Here is a 24,071-nt window from a genome sequence, read left to right as displayed (position 1 = left end):
AGCTGATGCTGCAGCAAAAGCAAAGGTCAGGAGGAGCTGGGAAGCGCTTATTTAACAGCCACCCAGGGGATGGTGCTACACCACTTCTCTCCCATCCTGTACCAGAAGGGGCACTACATTTTGTGCGGTCCAGGCAAGCTCTGCCTTCCCCTGTTGGGCTGAGGCCAAAGGCACTGTCTGCCCAAATATTGGTGAAGATCTTCCTGCATCAAGCAGCTTGGGCAACTGCAGCTGTGGGTCGGGGTTTGAGCCACACCACCTTCCTGGATCACAGGGTGCCTGGTCAGGCTGCGCCAGAGCTCAGGGCCAGCCCGCAGCATCCCTCTGTCCTCAGCCCCACCGTCATCGCCGACGCAGCGCATGGCTCGCCTCACAGCAGGAGCGTTGTTTGTTCGCTCACTTGGCTCCGGTCTGTAGAAAAAAACCTTCTTGAAAACCCCCGGAATGCACCTGATGGGAGACAGTGTCCTCACCTCCCTCTGCCTTTGCGCAGGGGAAAACAAAAAAGATGTGGCTTGTTGCTGTCAACAACAGTCATGCCCCGTGCCAGGCCCGTTCCTCCAGCCTGCCCCACAGGATCCTGCCTCTGGCTGGGATGCAGGGTGGGCATTCCCCACCCAGCCTCAGGGAGACGTGCGGATGAGGAGCCCAAGCACCTTCAGCAGATCTGCTGTCTCCGAGGATGGTACGTCATGCCCAAGTACAGGTCTGCGAACATTTTGGCTGCGGGTCCTGGGTGGGGGAAAGTGGCAGGTCTGTTGGGATCCAGGTAGATATGGAAAAATTGCACCTGATATTGAGGAGCTTTAAGAAGAGAAGGAGAAAATAATGATACACATCAGCTGTGCTTTGGCCTGCCTGTCTTACACCGTGCCATCTCAGAGGCAGTTTTTCCCTGGATACGGACACATTATGTTTTAGAGAAGTTCAAACTCCACAGAGCATTGCTGCTCTTTTTAATTTGGGTCTCGTCTGCACCATTCTGGGGCCTGCTGGCTTCTTACCAGATCTATTCACGAGGTCTTTCGAGCTGCCATGGATAAGTCAAGTCCTCTGAGGGCACGTGCCCCGTGCCCTGCTGGAAACAGCACCACACTGGCTTGGAAGTTTGCTCAGATGCTCGAACCAGCTCCCTTGTGCCTTGGCATTGCTTTGCTGCATGGCAAAGGGCCGGTCAATAAGAGTGCGTGCTGCTGGGTGACATTGGGTGGAAGAGAGGTGAAGCCGGGAGCATCAGAAGACTTGCAGAGCTTTATCAAAGGGATGGGGAATGGAGGAGGGGATGAGCCAGCCCTTGCTTGGCTGGGGTGAATCATTGTACCTTCACTGCGCCGGTAAATGTGGCTGGCTGGGCCAACTGACTGCTAGAAGTCATCAACCAGTCATGGGCTCAACATATAGACCCAACTTCTCCAAAACAGATCCCCAAGGCAGGAGGGAAGAGCTGGCCCCTGCCCTAGGTGTCTGGTTGTAGCAGATGAAGCTCAGAGTGAAGGTCAGCGAGTCACTGATTTGTGTGTGGTACCCGGGATTGCCAACCCGAATTCCCCGTGCTCCCTCCTCAGGGATCAGACCTGTTCAGGTGAGGTCGCCCCATGCCAGAGGGCTGCCCCAGGGACGCGTCCGAAGCAGGATTCAAGTGAAGGGAGTCAACCCCCGTGCTGAGGCAGTGAGGACAGCTGGGCTGATAGATGGATGCATCCTATTTTGGCTGGCCATGATGAAGCCACATTCTTCATCTGCAGAGCTGAGGAATCCAGGTCTTAGGGAAGGAAGAGCCACAGGAATCGTTTCCTGCTCCCAAGACCATTGAGCAGAAGAAGTCATCACCCCAGGCACTGGGAGCGGATCCCTCTCTTCCAGCTGGCTCACCTTGACTCCTTCTCTCGGTCAGCTGGGCTTCTGGAGGCACACAACACCTCTGTTCCCGGGTGAAAGGCCATATTTGAAGTTTCATGCTTTTCCATGACACCAAAGTTGTCCCTGCCTCTTCCATTTAGCTGCTGCAGAATATGTTCACAGATCCGTAGGCTGTAAAGGCCAGAAGGGATTATTGGTTCGTGGGAAGCTGATGAAGAGATTCAGGGCGATGTATTTCATTGGCAACTTTAGACAGAGAAGTGGCAAATGATCCGTTTAATGGGCACGCCTGGCACTGCCCACAGCCAAGCCGCAGCAGTGGACGTTTTCCCTGTTCTGGCGCTATAAGACCTGAATATATTTTAATATGAAATTCAGATGGCTTTGAAAAACGCCTCCTGGGAGTTGGTGTGTTTGGTATGTTGCTTGCTTTCTTCTGCCCGTTCATGAAAGGCCCAGAATAAAAGTGAACATCCCCCCTGTACCCTGCATTCCCCAGAGCTTCTGACGACTGAGACCACTACCTAATTGGCACTTTTTTTGTCTCCCCAGCAGTCTCTGCCAAGGAAGGGGGAACTGCAATATTAAGCTCTTATTAAATGACAATCAAATCTCTATTTAATATTTAAAAGAGCCTGTCAAGGGTTTGAAACACACTGCAGAGCAGCCAGCGACTGCAGACAAGGTGTGAAGTCCGTGGGCGCATGGGCAGACTCCCCCACATCCACCAGGCTCCATATCACACTCGCAGGGGAAAAATACCCAGATATCTCTGCCGGGGGCTGCAAGGGGACCCAGGGCAGCCCCGCACGGTCCTGCAGAGCCGCAGGGTCGCTGCTGGCCAGGCGGCTGCAGAGGGACTGGTCCTGGGAGCAGCTCACCAGGCGTCCGGTCCTGGCAAGAGGCATTTCAGCATCTTCAGGTGGAACGGTCACTTTGGTTTTGCAGCCGTTTCTTGGCATGCTTAGACATTCTCCCCGCACCCCAAACCATCCTCCTCCTTCAGTCCAGCTTGGAGAAACTGCTCATTTACGCTAACGTGCAAGCTCCGGCCCCCCACGCTCCTGTTTTTTGCTGCCTTCCTCCCATCTGCTCCCTCCTTGCAACGGCCGAGGCTGCCGTCTGTCCAGTGGCAGGACGCTGCGAGTCCACATGCCATCCCTCGGCAGGGCTGTCACCTCTCCCGCTGCCTCCCGCAGCCAAACTCGGCAAGGGAGGCAAGAGACGCCGACGCGGGGAAGGGGCCCGCAGGCATTTCACAGCAGCAACAGAATAAATCTAATTTATAGACATAGCAAAATGCAGCAAAAGCAGGAGTTGAAATGAATGCAAAGCACACAGAGGTCTCAAGTTATCAGCACTGTAACATTTTTCCAGCCTATCTCTGTTTTCCTGCCTGGGTTTGTCTTTGTAGCTTCCTCCCAGACAAGTGGACCTTTGCTCTGAAGTGAAAATGAAAGCTGGGGAAAGAAAAAAAATAACGGGGAATGAATTCTTCAGATCTCCTTTGCGATGCGTCAGCCCCATCTGCCAGCTCCCTCTGACAGGGAGCGGAGTGTGGCTGGGTGACAGGCAGAAAGGGAAAGGCAGGGCTTTTTAAAAAATAAACAAAAATAAAATAAAATAAAATAAAATAAAATAAAATAAAATAAAATAAAATAAAATAAAATAAAATAAAATAAAATAAAATAAAATAAAATAAAATAAAACAAAATAAAATAAAATAAAATAAAATAAAATAAATAAATAAAAAGCACAAATACCCCTGCAGCGACGTTGGGCAGTTGCGGGTGCTCCGCCAAGGCACACGGCTCCAGGTGAGACTGGGAAGACGGGCTTGGAAGAGCCTCCCTTCACTCATGGAGGTGTGAGGATAGGGAGATTTGTCTTCCCGCTCCCTGGCTTGTCAGGGTAATGGGAACAAGCGGGTGGGAGATGTTCGGAGGCAGCTCAGACTAATTAGGAGAGAGCGTAGAGTCTGATAGCTGGAGAGGAAAAGAAAAACGGGGGGGGGAAGCGCTTTGTACTCTCGAACGCTGCTCCCTGATGTAAAAATGATTAAAGGTACCCAACGAACTGCGCGATGAAGCAGCCAGCTCAAACTGCAGCGTTGGACGGAGCCTCTCCAGTGGAGGGGGTGGCAGAGGGGTTTCGCCGGTGCGTTTCAGGAGGGCTCACTGAAACACGGGGCGCACCACGGTTGTGGCCATCCCCAGCCTGCCAAGAGCATCCCCTGGGGCAGGAGCTGGCGGCCTCACAGGTCTTCAAGACTTTGCTCGTGCAGAGTCTTTTGCTGTCCCCAAAGCCTCTCATTTCCAGCAAACTTTGCACCCAAACCCCTGGGTGCTAGCAAAGACCTTACGGTTTGCTTCCAAGCAAAGCTGCTAATGCTTCTTTTAAACATCCCTAGGGTTCAGAGAGAAGTGAGGGTTGTGTTTCCCGAGCCTCGTTGGTCACCTCTCCTTTGAGACAGCCTCCTGGTGACTGGGAAGGTGACTGGGAAGGTGACTGGGGAGGGAGCATCGTTGGCTCCTCTAGCCAGATCTCCTCTCCCTTTGCAAGGAGAGGTGGCAGCTTCTCAAGCCTAATTTAGCAGTCTTTAATCTGAGTTATTCCAAACCACACTTGCCACTTCCTTCATGCGTTCCCGCAGGATGATGGGCTGATTTCACAGAACGAAAAGCCTTAAGCAAATCTTGTCACACAAGAAAATTGATTTTTCAAAACTGACTTTTACAAGATTACTGGTGGTTTTTTTTCCCCTCATCTTTCTTCTATATCGTTCCCTTCCAGTCTCACGAGGTGGCTTCAGATCTAAGGAAATTAGAGATGCTGTGACTAAATTGAAAATGTAAAAAGGGGGAGAAGGAGGAAAAAAAAAGGACACCCAACACTCAGCACGTCCTCTCCTGCTGCCTCTGAAGGATATGGCTGTGTGTGCTTGTACTTGTGAAGTAGCAGAGATGCCTCCTTCCCTTCTCCTACTGCCATAACCTCCATGCGACATCAGGAGTTTGTCAAGGCTTGTTCCAGCGTCTTACAGGGAACATCCCCCGACGGGTGTTCCTTGCTGATCCTAAGCTGGATCACAGGCGGTTTTTTCTTTCTCTCCCTCAATCCCTCCATCTTATTTTCTCTTTCGGAAGAAAAAGAGAGTTTCCTCCTGCCACTCGATTCGGAGACATCTCAATGCGTTTTGTGAAAAAAAAAAAAAAGAAGAGAGAGGAAGAGTTGCCTTGAAGTCGTTTCAGACAGTTTAAAATATGCTAAGCTTTTGTGTTTCTGCGATATAAATAATGAATCCTCTTAGAGCTTCTGAGTTGGGAAATACGTTGATTTAAGAGGCCTTCAGCTCTGCTTGAGGTTTTTCTGCTCTCATGCCAGAGGGTGAGGAACGTTGCCAGGGACAAGCAAGGTGTGAATGATGAGGCAGGGGATGCGGGAAGGACCTGGGATGGGGATGGGAGCTGCACCTGCCTCGGCCCTGCAGGTGCTTTGCTCAAGGATTTCACTTCTTGCTTCCCTCTTTGCTCCTTTATTGCAGTTTTCAGGGGCTGGGTTGGGGATTTAAATGGAGGACGAAGTTGTTAGCATCTACTTCTCTCCCTGTCACCGTCTCTGCTCCAGTAAACCAGTGGTGATCTGGGGACTGCAATCAGCATCAGTTATTGTTCATTTGACTAATTCCCCAAGCAGCGTCCTTGGAAATGTCTCTGCTTGAAAGAGCCATCAGGATAGCTACAAAATATAGGCCAACACGCGTGGCATGAGTATGAGAAATCCCAGTGGACGCTGGCGTCCCAAAATAAACCCGTTGGCTCCCACTCGCCCCCACGAACATGTGTCCTGGTAATTTCCCCAGTACACGTGACTGGTCTTGGACACTGGCAATCAGAGGGCTCGTCCTGCCATATGTAGGCTGTTGGCACGTGGATCTGCTGCTGAGCTCGGGCAAATGGCGCACAGGCTTGCTCAGCTGGGGAGTCAGGCTGGGTTGATTGGGAAAGAGCAAATCTAGGGCAAAGCAAGGGAAAAGTTGGCACAAGCTGAGCTGGGGCAGTTTCTGGCAGGAGAGCCTTCCCTCTGCAAACCTGGGATGACTTTGGTAGCTGCGGCGAGGCCGTGCTGTGCAGCGGGAGCCACCTCTCCACCTGGCACGAAGCTGTCGTGGCATGGTTGCTTGTGGTAGCCTTGCAAAGCCCATCCCAGAAAGACCCAAAAAGGATTCTGGTCTCCTCCAGCATCAGATCGTGGAGTAACTCTGTTGACTTCAGGTCTCGAAGTTACACTTGGGTTTCTGTTCCTATGCGAACTCTCTGGAAGCTGTTGGCAAATATTAAAGCGAAGGAGAAACGCAAGCTCTTGTCCCTGGATTAGAAGGCCATTTGTCCTTGCAGCATAAAGCAATGCTTATTGCTCAGCTCTGCTTTGCTATTGAAGTGTGTAATTAAGGACTTAATGGTTTTTACTTTTGGAGACTTCTTTTCTCAAAATGCTATTTCTTGCTGTTTTATACAGAAATCAATAGATAATCGCGAAGCTCTTAGGGGTCAGGCTGTTGTACCAGTATGCAACCAGTATGATTATTTTCTCATGACATGGCTGAGAAGAGCGGTGTCATTATGTGGGTGATGTAAGGGGATTCAGGAGGCTTGGCCAAGAACAGTGACTTGAGCATAAGGTTGGGGATGGATGGATGGGTGGGTGGATGGATGGATGGATGGATGGGTGGATGGATGGATGGGTGGATGGATGGGTGGGTGGGTGGGTGGGTGGATGGGTGGATGGGTGGATGAATTTCATACCAAAAAAGATGAACAGATCTTTTGGTGAACTTGCAGTTTTATTCTACTTCACCTGTATATTGCCTATATATTTGCATTGGCACAGAGGGAATGCATTTCTGGATATTTCATTTATTATTCCTCCTTATGCGTTGTCAGATCCCCCAGTTACTTGCAGTTCAGCCAGCCAGAGCACATGTTGGATTACACAGAAGCCGCTGCCCTTGACATCTTCTGCAAGAAGATCCCCACATAATTAGGACTCAACCCATCTTCACCTGGGGAGCATGCCTCCGCGCACAGTTGCCTCCATTGATAATCCTAACTTGAATTATTTGATCTAGACACAGTTTGGCCCTGAATAATTAACTGTTCTGGCAGGACTGGCCAAGGAACCTGCCAGAGAAGGACCTGTGCCTCACGCCAACCTGAGGACATGCCAAAATTCAGACAGATAGAGCCTAAATAGGGAGCCTGAACCATGGGATGGCAACAGCAGCTGTCATGGGGAAAGAAGGGGGTTTAGGGGGAGTTTGCTCGGAGCTGGGGCTGGAAAGTCAGAGGGAGCTGGCTCAGGCTGGCTGTTTGGCACATCCGAGGCTGGTCAGCCTCCTTGAAGAGTTAATATAAACCTGTCCCGAGGTCTGTCTCCTCTCTTCATGCCAGCAAGAGGTCAGCCTGGTGCGTGCTTAAGCCCTTTCGCACTGCAGAGATCAAACCACAAAGCCCTTGAAAACATCCCGAAATCAAGTCCGGGTCAAAACCTCAGAGGAGCTTTAGGAGTCAGCCAAGAAAGAGAAAACCCTTTGAAAAGCCCCAGCCACCCAGCAGCTCTCTGGCCATGCATGAATCCCACGCTTGGGAAGGCAGGAGCCTTTCCTGCCTGCATGCCCATCGCTTCTGCCCTGAAGCGTGCAGATTTGGTAGCTTCAGTGATCCAAAACACGCAGTCCCAGCCCTGTGCAGGCTCCGAGATCCCTCTGGCAGCAGATTTCTTATGCTGATGAAGGGCTGTGGTTTTCTGTCTCCATTTACCGCTGTTTTTTATCCCACAAACCCCAAAGGAATTGCACGGCGAGGTGTAAAGTTGTAAAGGGCACAAGCATGGGTGATGTTTTTTAGGTGAAAAATAAGAGCTGTAGTAGAGGGAAAGGCGAGTTTGAACAGTTTCACAGCACAGATTCACTTTGCACTAAGCAGGAGGATAAACACAGCGGAGAATTAGTGCTTCGACGTGCCAGCATCCATAAATCTGACTAAAGAAATTCTGCTACGGGGGTGGAGTGTGGTAGGAAGACCCCAGAAAGGACTAATCCCGTTAAACGATTTGAGGAAACACAAACCACGTGACGAAATTGGATTACCCGATCCGCGCAAGAAATAATAGTTAAGCTATTAGTCATGTCTGTTGTGTGGCGGGGTAAGTCAAGATGATGTAGGCAGGAGAAATGAATCGCTGCCAAAGGGGTAAGATCCCCCCAGGCGAGGTGACACCTCCAAGCTCATCCAGGGCTAGGGGGTGACTCCCATCCCCAGTATTTCCCCAGAATAAGCAGTTTTGGCAGCTGGCTGCCATAGCCGCCTTCTTCAGGCCCAGCTGAATGGTTTTAAACTTTCCACATGGAAAAATCAGGAATTTTAACTTGGGAAAACAAGTACCATTTTTGTACGATCCCGTGACCCTGGGGCCGAGGGGAGGGGAGTTATTGAAGAAGAGACTTGTGAAAGTGGAGGGGAAGAAAAGCATCTGTCCTGGCAAGCGAAGCACCAGAAGAGGGAGTAAGGGGGACAGGATTGGTGCACAGGGCACTGGTCTGAGGGGGCGGAGGAGGAGGGGGGATTTTAAACAGCGGGTTTGAAAGACTGCCAGATCTCAAACGTCTGCGTTTTATTCTGATCTGTCAAGAAAAACAGCTCGATTTGCAGAAGGAGTCACCCAGCCAGTGACGTTTTGTGCTCTTCTTTTGAAATAGTAATAGCTTTTCCATCAGCACATCTCCAGTTCCTTTCCAGAGGGGATGAGCATCCCTACCAGCCCCTTGTGCCAAGGGGGGGGAGCCAGGGGGGCACGATGGGCTGTGCTTCAGCCATCACCTCCCTGCTGCAAAAGCCAGCATCCATAATCCTCTAGAGCCTGCACCGCAGCGCTGCGAGTATCAGCGACGCAGGCACGTGGTCCAGCGCGGGGTGCACGTGCACCAAGCAGGTATTATTTCTCGCCGTCCCCCGGCCAAGCCACCCGTGGGGTCCGTGGCCATCCTGCAGCGCCGGCGTGCACAGAGGTCCACGCGGCACGCTCCCAGCTGGATCTCCTGCAGCTCCAGCTGCAAACCCCGGCCGTGCCCGGTGCTGGGGCTGCGGTGCGTAGCGTTACGCCATTGATTATCTGCACGGCTCATCAGCCGGCTTTTAACTATTTACAACGGTTGATCAGTCAAGTCATTGACAAGTTAACAGCTTTGTTTACTTGTTCCCCTCCGCTTCTGCAGCCAATTTGTCCTGATCACTGCGCTAAGCAAAAGGCTATTTTCATTGTTTTCTCACCAAAATGAACCACAGCTTGTACAGGCTGTGCCGGTGACACAGCTTTAATTGTGCCATCTGGGAGAGAGAAGCCTTCTCACCTTGGTTTCTCCAGGCTCCCATGCCATGGGCAGCACAGAAGTGGCCCTGGGGTGTTCCCACCCATCTCTGCTCTGGTACCTCGATGCTCTCCAGAGAGCTGAACTCCAGTTGTTCATCTTCAGGCGTGGTTTGGGGAGCTCTAAGTGATTTTTCCCACTCTTGGGACCTGCTGATGCAAAACCTGTGCGCTGAAGACAGGCACCTCCCTTAAAGACTGCAGGTTGATGAGCAATCAGGCTTATTGCCGGCCTCCTGGCTTGGCAGGAGGGAGAACACCGAAGCTGAGATTAGATAGGAAATCAAGCCGGAGGTTTCTTCTGCACAGCGAGGTGTTATTATCATCAAAACCCCAGAGTGTTTAAAAACAATCAAACCCCAGTAGCGGCAACTGGTGTATCGCAGCGAGCGCAATCAGACGCCAAACACGTCCTTGTCTGGGATTTGAGTCTGAACTTTCGAAATCCGGGAGAAGGTTGCAATCTTTTTCATTGTTTATTTGTTTCTGAAGAAAAACCACATGGGGAAAAAAAATGAGGCGGGGGAGATCAGCAAGGCTGGCACCTCCGCTCTGAGGTGCAGCATCTCCACCTGGGGTTCGCTTTGCAGTGGAGCCAAGACGCCCATGCTGGGGACAGAGAGGTTTGAGAAGAGCCCATTGCTGCAGCAGCCGTGCATGGATGGAGGTTTGGCAGGATGGGAGCTGGAGGCTTGGAAGCCTTTCCTTGAGTGTGGTGGGTACCAGCGTCTGCTCCTGCAGCCCGCGTGCTCGAGGACCAGCCAGCCAGCAGCAAGGAAAGGATGCTCAGCGCTTTGCTCAAGGCTCTGCCCTCCTGAACTTGATTAAACCCCAAGCTTGAAGGCTCAGCCTTGTAATTTAGATGGCAGAGAGATTACCCATCGCCTGTACTGGCTGATAAATGAACCCGCTGCGTCAGCACAGAGGGAGGACAGCGGACGTGCCGCTGAGGAACCGCACGGGGCCCACACATCTTCATTAGGGAGGGAGAAGGCAAAAGAAGAGGAATAACTCCATAGATCACCATTATGGAAATTTACTCTTAATAAAGAAATAATTTGCGCGATGCATCACGCCGGAGCGGTGCAGGGGGGTAGCGTGACACTGCTCATGCCCTGTTGCTCACTCCATCATTTCTCACAAGTCTGTCACTCACGGGAGATGCTCTGCAACGGTGGAGCTGCCAGCAAGAGCCATCCGCTGTCCTCGCCCAGCACGGACCTCCCAGGGATGCCAGCACATCGCCCATGACATGCCATCCTTTGCCATCAGCTCCTCCCCGTGGGGGATGCCAGGGTTACGGGGCAGCAGAGGGATGCGGGGCGGTGCTCCGGCATCCCGCTGGCAGCCGTCACGCATGGGGACGGCTCTCGCCTGGGGATGAGAGGGGACTGCCACGGTACGGCACTAGGAATTGAAGGTACTGCTGGCAATAAAGCAACAAAACCCATTCTCTGAGCAATTTGTAGCAATTAATAGCCATTCCCAGGAATGAAATGTTAATTAATTCATTCCCGGAGCCATGCATTTATTTAAGGTATTTGTGGGTGTTCTTGGTACTTTTATTAAGCAATTAAAATGCATCCAAGAAAATACTTATCTGTTTTAAGTCATTTTGTGACTGTAAACTGTAAACTGTTTTGTGGCTGTCATTTTTTTGTGTGTAAACACAATTTATATGGCAAGCAACTGCTTTATTTTGCATTGTTAATTAAAAATTACGATACATTCCACTTCCCCGGGTTACAGGCCATCAGAGCAGCCAATCTGTCGGGAGGTTTGGTTCAAGGAGCACGCGTGCTGCTGGCAACTGCAAAAAACCTCCTTAGCAAGGATCCACGTAGCCTGCAGTATGGATTTAAGTAACGCCTGATGGGGCATTACAGGGTTCAGAGAGCCCCAGCATCCCTGCGCTGGGAGGGGTGGTAGCGATGCCCTCTGGTTGTTCATGCGCCGGAGAGCGCCGTGGCCTGATGAAGAGCTTTATAAAGAAGAGTATATACAAGTCCTACGGCATTCCCAGGGATGAAAAGTAAATAGCTTGTTCACGCACGCTGTTTGTTGAAGAATTACAAGGCCTTGTACCACAGACAGAGGAATTTATTTGCTACGGTGAGCTTGGGCAGCGCTCAGGCAGACGAAGTGCTCGCCAGCGATGCTCCTCTCTGTACCAGGCACATCATGCTCTTGTCGTGAGCGGGAACGTGGTGAGCTCTTCATGGGCTCCACGAGCCTGGAAGCCCAGCCAGAAACGGGGCCCTTGAGGGGAAATGATGGAGCTGCTGGGTTTTTACCCCTTCCACAGAAGACGATTCAGCTGAGCACCTCCCACTGAGACCCTGGGAGGAAGCCCAAGGGCTTCATCCCGGTTTTCAGCATGTTTCCTTCGGAAACCAGAGCAGTTTGCTGAAACACTGACTTATGAAAACCAAAACAAAGCCATGGCATTCTTGTAAGCTAACGCATCCCAAACTGTCCCTTCTTATTTGCTTGAGGGCAGCCTTAGCTGGGAAGCGATCGATGGAGTCTGAAAAATGCTGTTTCCCTGGAGAATGTCTCCTTAGAAAAGTCCCCCCCTCCCTCTTATCTTTAAGCGTTAAAAGGACTAAGTACAGGTTGGGATTTTTTTTTTATTCTTTAATCACTGTTTTTTCATTGCTGTCTTTAATAACCCCTTTGAAGCTTGGATCGAAATATCTGTTTCCTGGATGAAATTTGTTTTCCTCTATCACCCAGGCTGATTCAATTTCCAGAAGATACTGAATTGGGAGGCACTGGGCACTCCCTCCAGAGAGGCCAGAGAAAAACATACGCAGGTTAGAAATATGGGGAAGGAAATAACAAAATGAAACTCGGTCCGCAGGGGAAGAAATACCCATCTGGGGAACAGGCTGAGATGGTGCTTGGTGAAGAGAAAGGAAGACGAGAAAACGTCCAAAGCCTGGGGGGATGAGGGACAGCAGCAGGTAGGATGGTAGGTCTGCACTGGCCATATGACGTGGGATAGTGGGGAGAAGTGGTGAGTTTGGAGGTACATCCTCAAAAGATGCCTGTTGGTGGGAGCGGGCGGGCAGTGACGGCATCCCACGGCGATGCTGCCGCTGTCACCCCACAGGGAGCACCCGAGGCGCCCAGGGAGGCTGGGATGCTGCCCGTGGTGTCCCTTCTGCCGTGCCAACCTTTGAGTCCCTCCCGGCGGCATGGCAAGCCCAAGAAAATCATGGGAAGAGGTCCTTTGGGCAGGATCCCACAAGGGCAGACCCTCGCCCCTCTCCTGGGGCAGGCTCGGCAAGGGGGAACCAGCGATGTTGTGCCTCCCCTGCACAGTCCCTGCAATATGGTTTGACTTAGGAAGAAAACCAGCAGCAAAAAATGACAGGTGAGTTAGCAGCAAAGTCATACGAGGATAGACTGAAGGAGGTAAATCTATATAACCTGGAAAAGACCCTGGGTGACATGTTTGCAATCTATAAATAGCTTCAAGGTAACAATATAAATGAAAGAAGCCCCTGCTCTCAAGGGTGGAAGGACAAGGAGCACTGGCTGGGAGCCAGGCTCGACGTAATAAGGTTGGTGAGACATTAGGAAGAAATCATGAAGAGCCAAAGCTGTGGAGGTGGTGGATGGGGCTGCTGGCGCATCCTCTGCATCTTCTCATCTGCGTTTTATTCAGATTCTGTGTATAAATAATTACTGAAAGGTGAATAGATGAGTATGCCATGTTACGGGCTTGTTACAAACATGAGTATCTTGCCTTCTGGCTGTCCACGAGCACATCGCGGGAAGCTTTACAAGAGGGTTATCAGCTGCTGTTATTAAAAAACAATTTCACATTATAAAGGATCTATACTGCTTGTTCAGCCACATTGATTTAGCAGCGTTAAGCCTTGGAAAACTGGCGCAAGAACCTTGATCTCTGCTGAAGCACAAAAAATTTCTCTTTGACACACGTCTCCGCACTCGGGAAATCCAGTTTTGTGGAAGCGATGGGTTTTGAACAAATACCTAAAGCACCATGCCACAGTTGTTTGTGTGTGCTTTCCCAAGGCACTGCAAAGTCAAACAACCCTTGGAAACCTTGCCCTCCGTTTGGCTTTCTTTGGCAACGTCCAGGAGGATCTCACCTGAAGTCTGCCCAGCTCGGATACACCTCCACGTCTCCATCTGGTTCTGATCCCCGGTGCTCTCTGTGGCTCTGCTGGGAGGAGGATCTGCAGGCAGGCTGCGAGGATGGGAGCCAGGGAACTCACAAGTCACTTTTATCCTCGTCTTGAAACCCCTTTCTTGTCCTTTGCAGAGCAGGGAAGGTGGTTTTGTGCAGAATAACCAGGAAAATGTCAGGCACAAGAGAAGTGCTGGATTCCTCCACGGGTTCGGTGCCACACTCACCCTGTGCCATTGAAATCTGCGAGGAAGTGGCTTCATGTGCCCAGTGCCTTCCTTGAGCACCTGAGTTGCAGAGCAAGACCCTTCAGAGGCTGGAAACCTGCCTGTGACTGGGATCCTCTCTGGGGACAAAGTTGTAAAGGAGCTTAATGGAGCAGAAATACTCCTGACAAAAAGCACCTGGTATTTCCACGTTCACCAGCTGAAGTTTCCCTGTCCCTCTAGCTTTCTACCTTCCTTCCTACTTGCTTTCCTTCACCAAGAGTTGCTGAGGCATGACTTCTTGACTAGCAAACCAAACAGGAGGAAGCGAGGACATGCCTCTTCTCCACCCCACAACCTGTGCGAAGCTTCACAGACGAGATATCGGAGCTCTGGCAGATCTCCCTGGCTCTCCTCTGCTGCAGCTCGGGGAGGAGGAGCATCCCCAAGGGACAAGCGGCTGCCGCAGTGCTGGCAGATGCTCTCTGCGATAGGCAGTGTCGTTCTTGCGACAGGGAGGCAGCAGGGCAAGGCAGATCCCGTCAGGAGGCAGGGGAGCCTGATGCTGAGGTCAGCCTTGCTGGCCGACCTCTTGCAAGCCCCGTGGCTTGGGTTGCAGTTCCCTCTGCAAGGAGAAAGGCATCACCAGGGCATCATTGACCATTCAAACCCTTGGAGCAGCCCCTGGAAGGTGTTGCTTGTGGTGGTTTTTCCGGATGAGGAACCTCCCTCATTAACACACGAAGCACAGCCCTAGAAATAAAAGCAGAAATTCCTGATTAATTATTGAAGGGGGAGTCCGGGGAGGAAGGGAGGGTAGGGAAGCCGAAGTGGCCGGTCAGCATCTGTTAGAGGTGCAAAGATAAATGAAATGAGAGAGCAGATGGTGGATACAAATCAGCTCACATCTGTACCACTAACACATCCCTTTCAAAACACTTGTGTCGTCGGGTGGTGCGTGAAGCCTTGCAGGTCAGCTGTCCTGATGCAGTTCGGTTCGTGTTCACAGGCACCGGGCGATTTTGCTCTAGCAGCACCGTTGGGAGCATTTTCCAGCCTGCCGTGGGCCGGCATTTCGCTCTTCTCCAGCCCCACAGAGGCACTTGGGGAAGCCGTCTATACCTACAGACCCCTTGTATGAGTTTGCTGTAGCTCCAGTTGTCTTTGGTTGCTTTTGGGGCAGCACAAGTCTGGCATTAACGCAAGGGGAACCCATAGCAGAGCGGTGGGGACAAGCAGAGGAGAGCAGTAAAGGCAGGAGCAGGAGACCCGTGGGAGGACCATGAACAGATGCTGTTTGCCTGGAAGGGGACAGCTTTCCCAAACCCACCCCACCAACCCCATGAAGGAAGCAGCCTCCGTGGCTCGGCTCTCCGCAGCCTGATGAGGCAAGGCCAGCTCCCAGTGCCTGCATCTTTCCCCAACGCATCCAGTGCGACCAGAGGAGGGCAGCCCCAAGACAGCAGGGGAAATCTCTTCCCTCTAATATACAAATCAGTTGTTTTGGGAGGATTATTTTGGGTTTTTGCCCTCCCGGCTGCTGCCTGCACTTTCTTTCCCTCCCCCCAAAGAGCGGCTGGAGTTTCATGCCACCTGACAGCATCTCCTGTCTTTCCCACCCACTCCGGAGTGGCAGGTTGCCAGATGGTGCCCCATTAGGTCACATTTGCTCATTGTTTGGCAAACAGCGGCTTAATTCAAGTGCTGAGTTGACAGCTTGTTCTCCAAGACAATTTGCAAGTTGCAGTGTTGCAAATGCCAGCTTGGCTTTTCAGGGTAATGTTATTTCAGCTGCCTTAAAGGGATAAAGTTCTCTTTGATTGGAAAAGAGCAAAAGAAAAGAAGAAAAGGGTGAAAATGGAGGGAAGCTGCAAAGGTTTTTACTGGTTTTGATGTGGAAGGACCAGCAGTGCTGGTTGGCGAACATTCGGAAAGGTACTGTGGTCCCCCAGCAGCAGAGGCTCCATCTCCCATCCCTCCTATCATTGAGGTCTTCCACCCAATGCCCCACGTTCCCAAGGAATGAAGTTTATTTCTAGTGAAACAGGCTTTCTCAGCAAAGCAGCAATTTTGGTTTATGTTGGAAACGTTTCAGTAGGGATATACGTACTTTGATGCCTCGTCGCCTAAACCTGCGTTATAATCCCTGCATCCCTGGGGACGCGGGTGATGCTGAGGACGAGTGCGTGTTCTTCCTAAAGCCAAGGGCAGCAGCGGGCACCCTACGGTGTGCTGCGCCCCAGCACTACAACCTGTGCGCTGGACGAGGGAGACTCCGCCATCACAGACACGGCAATGGCAAGCGACACCACGAACGATGCTCTTTCTTCTTCAACAGGTGGGCGAAAAAAGGCCAGGTTATAAAGGAAGCATCTGGTGACTTCTATGAAACCATCGTGGATCACACCTTCTTCTTTGAGCCCGTCTCCTGCGAGGTCACCAACGCGCTGGGCAGCACGAACATCAGCAGGACCGTGGATGTCTACTGTAAGTAATCTGTCAGCTTAAGGCTGGCTTCCCGGGGCTAAGCAGGGCCAGCAAGAGCTGCTGAAAGTTAACGGGAAGGGGACACGACTAGATCTGACTTGCCCAGGCTGACCAGGTCTTGCTGGGCTCTCTTGCAGCTCAGATTTTGTAAATGCTCTGGTGGTGGCACCCATGATTTCCTCCTGCCTTATAAGCACACAGCTCATGCTGGTGGTCCTTGGGGAGCTGGTCATTCTGGGGTTGCAGCAGGCACCCGTCTCAGGCTCTTCTTTATTTAGGGGTCTTACGTGGCTGTGACCCAAAGGTCCGTCAGGACCTACCGCTGCTTCCCCTGACACAATGACCTCTTTGGTGTGAGGTTTTCTGGTCGACACAGCCCATTACTGGGAGTAACTCCGGTCTTCTCTGTGCAGTTGGGCCTAGGATGGCCACAGAACCACAGTCCCTCCTCGTTGACCTGGGCTCAGACGCGGTCTTCAACTGTGCCTGGACTGGGAACCCGTCTCTCACCATCGTCTGGATGAAGCGAGGCTCAGGCGTGGTAAGAATCGCTGCTGGGGCGGTGGGGAATGGCACGTTGAGGGCCTGAGGTGCTGCGTGATGCTCCCCATGGAGTAAAGCCCTTACTTTTGAGCTGGGAGCTGGACAAATGCTGGACCTACAAGGCTCCTCCAAATGCAGGGGACAACGTGGTATTGCAGAGCAGTGGCTCCCAGGCGGCAGGTCTGCAAGTCTGTGGTGAGTGTCCCCAGTTAGTCGAGAGAAGTGCATTAAGCAGTAAAGGCTTTAGTGCCTTTGTAATATTTTAGATGAAAGCGAATGTGATTCCAGGAGGCATTTGGATGGCAGGCTGTAAAGTCAGGCCTGGAGGAGGCGAAGGGAAGACTAGACTGCTGAAAATCTGGCCCTGCCCCCTCGTGTCCTAGCGGAGCCACCTTCCAGAGCACACGCAGCTCTCGCCCGCTGGAGATGTTTGCGAAGGAGCCCTAATAGAAGGAGAGGGGCTGGAGCGTGTCCAGAGAAGGGCAGCGGGGCTGGGGCAGGGGCTGGAGCACAAGTGTGCTGGGGGGCGGCTGAGGGGGCTGGGGGGGTTTAGCCTGGAGAAGAGGGGGCTGAGGGGAGCCCTTCTCGCTCTCTGCAGCTGCCTGAGAGGGGCTGGAGTGAGGGGTGGTCGGTCTCTGCTCCCGAGTCACCAGTGATGGGACGAGAGGGAACGGCCTCAGGCTGCGTCAGGGGAGGTTTAGGTTGGAGATGAGGGAAAATGCCTTCCCTGCCAGAGCGGTCAGGCCCTGGCACAGGCTGCCCCGAGAGGTGGGGGAGTCACCGTCCCTGGGGGGGTTCAAACACCATGTAGACGCGGCACTTCAGGGCATGGTTTAGGACACTGGTAGTGTTGGGTTGACAGTTGGACTTGATGATCCTAGAGGTCTTTTCCAACCTTAATGATTCTGTGATTCTGTGATTCTATGAATTGATTCCCATGGTGGTGGACATAAGGGTTAGACAGAGGCCGGAGCATCACTTAACCTCTCACTGACGGGTAGAGCTTCTCCGAATCACCTACGTGTGGTCCTTTCTGGGAAGGTCCTTTCTGGCCTCCAGAGCTGTGTGCTCACATCCCAACGTGTTCACCCCAGCTCGCCTCCACCGTGGGCTGGAGCTTGCTCAAGTCAGGGGAGTCTGGATCTGGCCCAGCAGACTTCTCCCTCTCTCTTTTGTCCTGAAAAGTGTAAGGAGCTTTGCAAATATTAATTTGCAGTCAGCCCAGGGAGGCACGAGATACGCTGATCCCCTTTTCACAGACAGGAGGGCTGAGCAAAGCCATGTTAAGAAGCTAAGGGAGGGCTGAGACATGACGCTTGTCCAGAAAGCATGCGCATATTTGGGTTTGAAAAGAATCTTTCAGCTTCATCTGGGCAGATGCGTCCTGAAGTCAACGAGGCAATGCTGACTTACGCAGCTCAAGACTAGGTATTACCAGAGAGCTGGACTCACACGGGGGTGAGATGAACAGGCTGAGTCGCTCTCCTGACCTCCGCTACCCAGGCACAGACCGAGGAGGGGAGCAGACATTGAGGTATTAATTGCTGGGGTGTTTTTTCCAAACCGTAATGACTTCGGTGAAGGCCATCTCCTGGGAAGTAATTAGAGACTTGGGAGAGTTGATGGCTCGAATCAGCTAAGGAATCCCAGTGGGTCAATAATCCCTGGGTGGGTTCCCACCTTGCAGCTGCAGTTGTTGTTTCTCTGGGTTATTATCGTTATGGGCAATGCTTTCACACTGTAGACTGCTATTTCATTTGCTCAAAGCTGCAGGAGTGTGCAGGGCAGCTGAAAGGAGCCATGTACGGCAAGTACAAGGGCTTCCTGACCCTCGTGGTCCAGCCCCAGCCACACACTGGGGCTTGCCTTTGCTAAGTGGCAGTGCCCGGGCAGCACACAGGCAGAGCAGCCTTTTCCCTTTTTATTTGGCTCCCTCTAGCTGACTCGTGCCGGCTTGGAGCATCTCAGGGCTCAGGACAGACCCACCGGCTGGTTTAACCTAGCAGAGATGCTTGTGCTGTTCAGCAGAGATGCCTCCATCTTCCCAGAGGGATGCTGGCAGGGGATGCTGCTTTGTAACGTCCATCAGCGCTCAGCCGTCGTGGTGGGATGTGGGATCAGGGCTGCTTTATTCCCAGCCCCTCCACTTTTGCAGCCGGGTCAGGCTCCCACAGATTACTTTCTTTCGTCCTACTTTGCCAGAAGGATGCAAATCAGAGACAGAAGAGAGGATGAGGCCAAGTACGCGCAGGCATTTGCATGGATATCTTTGTAATTGATGCTAAAACAGTGGGTTTAAAAGGCATTTGAAACTGTGCCCCTGCCTCATGCCAGGTTAGGGGTGAGACCCCCCTCTGCTTGCCACAGGGAGGCTCAGATCCATATCCAACCACTGCTCAGGGCACTGAGGGCTTTGCAAAGCATCAGCACAAATTCCCAGAGGCACCTGCTGCAGGAGCGGCAACCAGCAGAGCCGGGGCCTCAGTGAGCAAGCAGGTGCTGGAAGGAGGAGAGACGATGGGCTGGCTCCAGCCTCCAAAGTCCTGGGGGAGAGAGGCGAAGGCAACCGGGAGGAATTAGCCCCCAGGCAAGCATTTCCAGCACGGCTCCAAAAGCTGCTAGTGGTTTTAGACCTGCCGCTTTTTTTTATATACCACCAGTGCCGGGATTCTGCTGACAGCCTCAGCCCGATCCCTCTGCTTCAGCAATTTTCAAGATTTAATAAAGCTGCTAATTGCACTGCCAGGGCAGGAGGGCAGCATGGCTCAAAGCCATAGTGCAGACGGTCTCTAGGGAGGGCTTGCCAAAAGCAGCTGAGATTTCCCCAGCTACCCAGACCCGGTTCCCAGGGGGCTGCCAGCTCACCACGTTGGTCTTCCACCACTTCTGGGTTTGAAATCCCTGAGTCAATCCTGGCAGCCTCCCCTGCAGCTGCAAACATGGAAAGGGAAGTGTGGGATGTGGGTCACTCAAAGGCTTTTCTGCTCCGTGTTACAAGGCAGTTGTGTCACTGCAGCCAACATAATTTTTCTCTTCTATCTTGAACTTCTTGCAAAACTGGGGTTTGTAGAAATTCAAATGAATAGGAACAGGACTTATATTCCCCCCCCCACCCTGCAAAACTGGGTCGTTTCTTCATTCCTTACTCAACAGCAATAAGTGGTATTTCGAAGCTATGTAAGACTTTGGGCTCAGCCATTTTGTTTTCTCCAGGCTGCTCTGGAGCTCGTAACGCGTCTCGTGCTCCAGCCTCGCATCACCCCCCTGCCCCGAAAACCACCCCTTCCTCTCTTCCAGGTCCTGAGCAACGAGAACAAGCTGACTCTGAAGTCCGTCCGCCAGGAAGACGCTGGGAAATACGTGTGCCGAGCCGTGGTCCCGCGGGTCGGCGCGGGGGAACGGGAGGTGACGCTCACCGTCAACGGTACCTCTCACTTTCCTATTGCTATTCCATCCTGCTGTCTCGTTGCTTTGTTCCTGTTGCTCTGACAGCTTGCGTTGCCAAATTATCCCCTCGGATATTTGCTTACAGAGCAAATCCCACCCGCGGCTGGATCCTGCCCTGCAGGCAATTCGAGCAATTAGGATTTTGCATTCATTTGCCTAAAGATGCATGGGTTAAAGCAAAAAAAAACCCGAACACTATCTAAGACCCACTTGGTTCTTTATTATCAACAGGGGTTTATTGAGTAGTTGGGAGCCGGTGTCTTTAAATCTTTAATAGATTTATCTTGCAAAACCTTTGCGAGGTCGGAGAGCACTGTTGTCTCTGTTGTACAGCCAGAGAGCTGGGAATTGAGCCTGGATCCGAGACCAGCAGCATAACCACTCTCTCAGAGCCCACATGAGGATACCTGTGAGAGGCAGCAGTGCTATATGGCTCCTCCACAGCTGCTTGGGGCTCACCCAGCCCAGTGTCAGGATGTGGCCTGGCCCCCCATCCATGCCCGGGAGCTGGGAAGTACTCCAGAGCCCTGGAGTTTGACGATGACCTGGCCAGGACCCTGCAGAAGCTGATCATGAATTTCAGCCTAAATATGGAGGAGAAAGAACCAGGCAGGCTGCAAAAGGTATAACTAGAGCGTGAATTTTTGCATTGTCTCTCACCTGTATGACAAACTGGCAGGCTTCAGTCCCCGCTCACTGTCACAAAGAGAAGAAAACAAGCGGGGAAGCGGCACAGGCAGCAGCAAGCGTTAATTGTAAATGCAGATAATGCTAGAAAGGGAAGCCAAGGGCAACGCAGCAGGGGACCGAAAACCAACCACTCCCTTGACTTCAACTCGGCTCCTCAGCGCCTGCATGCTCCTTCCCCGGCGGCTGCTGGGTTTTAATTACAATTAAACTAGCTCGCAGAAAACAAAGCAACAAATTAGCGCCAACAAAGAACCTGCTCCTTTCCTGACACCTACCAGGCACGCGGACGCGTTGAATGCAGAGCAAAGCATTCGGCAGGCTTGGGGCCGTCTGGAGCGTGAGGCATGGAAGAGCTTCTCTCGAGAGCTTTGCAGCTTATGCCGTGCTGAGCTTTTTGCCTTGCAGAGCTGACGGGGAGCAAATGAAATCCGTGAGGTTCGCCTCTCAGCTTTGAGCATCTCCCAGGGGCTGACAGCCTGCGGCATCCCGTCCCGCTAGGACGCGCTGCTGGGGGATCTGCTGCTGGGGTTTGGTGCAACCCCACGGTGACAGTGTTGGGGCTCATCATCACAGGCATTGGACCCTACACCAGCGGAGAATCCCACACCTCCAGGTTGAGATGGTCTCCTGGCCCTCCAACCTAGGAGAACCAAGGTGGGCGATCCCCAGAGCAGCGTTCCCAGGTCCAACACCCAGCAAGGACCGGGGCTTGGCAGCCCGTCCTGCAGCTGGAGCAGCTCTCCAGCTCTGGGAGCGCGGCACAGTGTGTCTAATCCAGCTAATGAATTCTGCTGAAAGTCTTTTCCGCTGTAATTTGAGAGGGAAGTTGAACACTTCATATTTTCAAGTGATTTTAAATCCAGAGTGTATTACAATTGTCTTGGTATTACCAGGTACCTTCTTCTGTGGGCTGGGATTCGCCACAGTAAAATTAGGCATTTAGAAGTGTCTGTTCTGGGCTAGCTGCATAGACACGGGCTTCGAAGGGGCTGATCCATCCCACCAAGCACACAGGGACCCTGACTGAAGGATCTTTATCCAGCCTGAGCCTGCCTGTAGCAGCTCATCCACTCTCAAAAAAGTCAGTAACTGTGGCAGCACCATGCTGGGGTGGGAGAGCACCCTCCTGCAACGGGGTCGCGCTGCCCTCCCCACCGGCAGCCTCGCCGGCCAGGTCTACGGCTGCAGAGAGGGGCTGGCAGCCCATCCCCGAGCCGGAGCGTGAGGCCACCAGCCTGAAAGGAAGCAGATATGATTCAGAGTCTCGTTAATGGGAAGGAGGATTATGCAAATGAGCAGCATTTGGCAGGGCCGGAGCAGCAGAGGCAAGAAGGAAGCGAGGAACTGTTGGTGCCATCATAAATCAGCAGCAGTCGGATTTACAGCCCCCGCACGAGACAAAGCCTCTCGATGCTCCTGACTGCACACAGGCCTGGCTGAAGCTCCCACCCGAGTGGAATAAGCACCCCAAGATGACCTCCAGAGCAGAATTGCCTGCGGTATGGTCTGTGGATGCATCATCCGAGCTTGGCAGGAACTGATGAGCCGGGACCACCACCCCTGCCCGTCTTGCTCTGCAAGAAAAGGTTTGTTAGAAGGGCAGGACAATTCCAGGTGGCAAATTCAGGATTTCATTTGCCTGGGATTCACCCCAACAAGCAAGCCAAGCCTGCCGGAGAGCTGGGAGCTGACCTGCCACACTGCTTGCTCAGGAGAACATCATGGTGTCCCCTCAGCTCACGCCTGCAGCAGCCCATTGAGGGCTTCACCAGTGCTTGGGGATGGGGACCTTGGGACGGTCCCTTGCAATACCAGGCAGCACGAGCCAGCCCAGGGCTTCTGCAGGAAGCAAGGAGTTAAACCAAACTCCCCTGCCGAACCATTGCCAACATTGGAAGGGCTTGGGAGGAAAGGTTCAGATGGCCTCAAAGCAAGCTGGAGAAGTCAAGGCCATCCTTTCATTCCTCCAAGGTTCCCGAGTCAGCAAGCTGCCTTCTCTTTTGTGTTGAGCCGCCAGGACCGCACAAATAAATTGGCACCGGCGTGCTAAAAATAACCGCAACCAATAGCTCCATCATTTATATCCATAGCAACATTGTTTAAAGCCTTTTTCCTGCCTGTGGGCTGTCTCACACTTAGCGCTGAATGCCAAGCCGGAGATTGGCAGCTTTCATAAGGAGCCAGAGCCTGGTGGAGAATCAGACGCCGGCCCCGAATGTGAAGAGGCTTGCGACTTCATGCTATTATTTCTGGGCATGTTCATCTCACAAATGGTCTTTAGTCATAGGCTATTATCATGATGATAAGCCTTCGACTCTGAACTCCTAAAGCAATAATAAAACCCAAAGCCGTTGGCATTTGTGCCATTTAAAATCCTCTCTCCTTGGGGAAAATGATCCTTTTAACGATTATTAAGCCATTTTTCTCTAGCGTCACCCAGTCTTGGAGAGCATCCAGAATTTATAAGTAACGTACAACCGTTGAAATAGAAAGAAATGGCTTTTTTATTTTTATTTAGGCCTCGCCTACAGATCCCATTGCCGTTCTTGCCTCTGTTTGGCTTTGCGTTCATCAGCTCGCAGGGCAGGCGAGGATCACCTAGCACGTGTAGCTAGCCAAGAAGCTCATCCTGCATGCCTTGTGCCACCCTTGGAGGGTGTCGGGACCAAACGGGTCCCCATCACATGTCCCCTCCAGGAGGAAAAAGCCCCAGCAGACGTTTAGGGACACCTGCCCGTCACACTTGGCTGTTGGCACGGGTCAGCTCTTACACCAGGCTTGGGGAGCGAAGGCCGAGGCTTGCTGATGGTGCCACCTTGGGCACGCTTGGAAAGAGCTATTTCACGAAGGCGAGATGGTGTTTGCATCCTCCTGACGGGAGGAAGGAATCAACCGAACTCTCCTGAGAGCCCGGCCAGCACTTTGAAAGATGGGCTTTCAGAGGGAGATAAATGAGAATGCACGCCTTGGGAGCGTGCCTAGAAGAACATCTTGGAGAAGAGCATTTGGGCAGAAAATCATAACAAAATGCCTTTTTTTTTTTTAATTTCCTATCCCTGATATAAAGGGGTGCAAAAGTTTCCACTAACATAGAGCTATGACGATTGCAAGTCCTGACCTTCTCCTTCACGCATGGCTCCTGCTATCACCAATTTGGACGGCAGCTCATTTTCAGCAGTAATTTCCTGAGCTGCCAGAACCGTGTTTCTGGTTGCTGGTCAGTGAAGTGCGCTTCACTGAGCTGGTTCTCC

The 24,071-nt window shown here is 52.2% G+C and overlaps 1 protein-coding gene across 2 annotated transcripts in view; it reads left to right on the top strand.

The window, feature by feature from the left end:
* KIRREL3 (kirre like nephrin family adhesion molecule 3) overlaps window positions 1–24,071 on the top strand; it is a 347,109-nt gene that overhangs the window by 303,646 nt on the left and 19,392 nt on the right. For both annotated transcript variants that reach the window (XM_064470894.1, XM_064470893.1), the window contains exons 8-10: window positions 15,992–16,140; window positions 16,554–16,681; window positions 19,981–20,107. In XM_064470894.1, the coding sequence (XP_064326964.1) occupies window positions 15,992–16,140; window positions 16,554–16,681; window positions 19,981–20,107 (404 nt within the window). The remainder of the gene's footprint in view (window positions 1–15,991; window positions 16,141–16,553; window positions 16,682–19,980; window positions 20,108–24,071) is intronic.

This window comes from Phalacrocorax carbo, chromosome 21 (assembly GCF_963921805.1).
Source record: "Phalacrocorax carbo chromosome 21, bPhaCar2.1, whole genome shotgun sequence".
Classification (NCBI taxonomy): domain Eukaryota; kingdom Metazoa; phylum Chordata; class Aves; order Suliformes; family Phalacrocoracidae; genus Phalacrocorax; species Phalacrocorax carbo.
The sequence above is the reverse complement of the archived record's forward strand: the minus strand, read 5'-3'. Positions and strand labels throughout refer to the sequence as shown.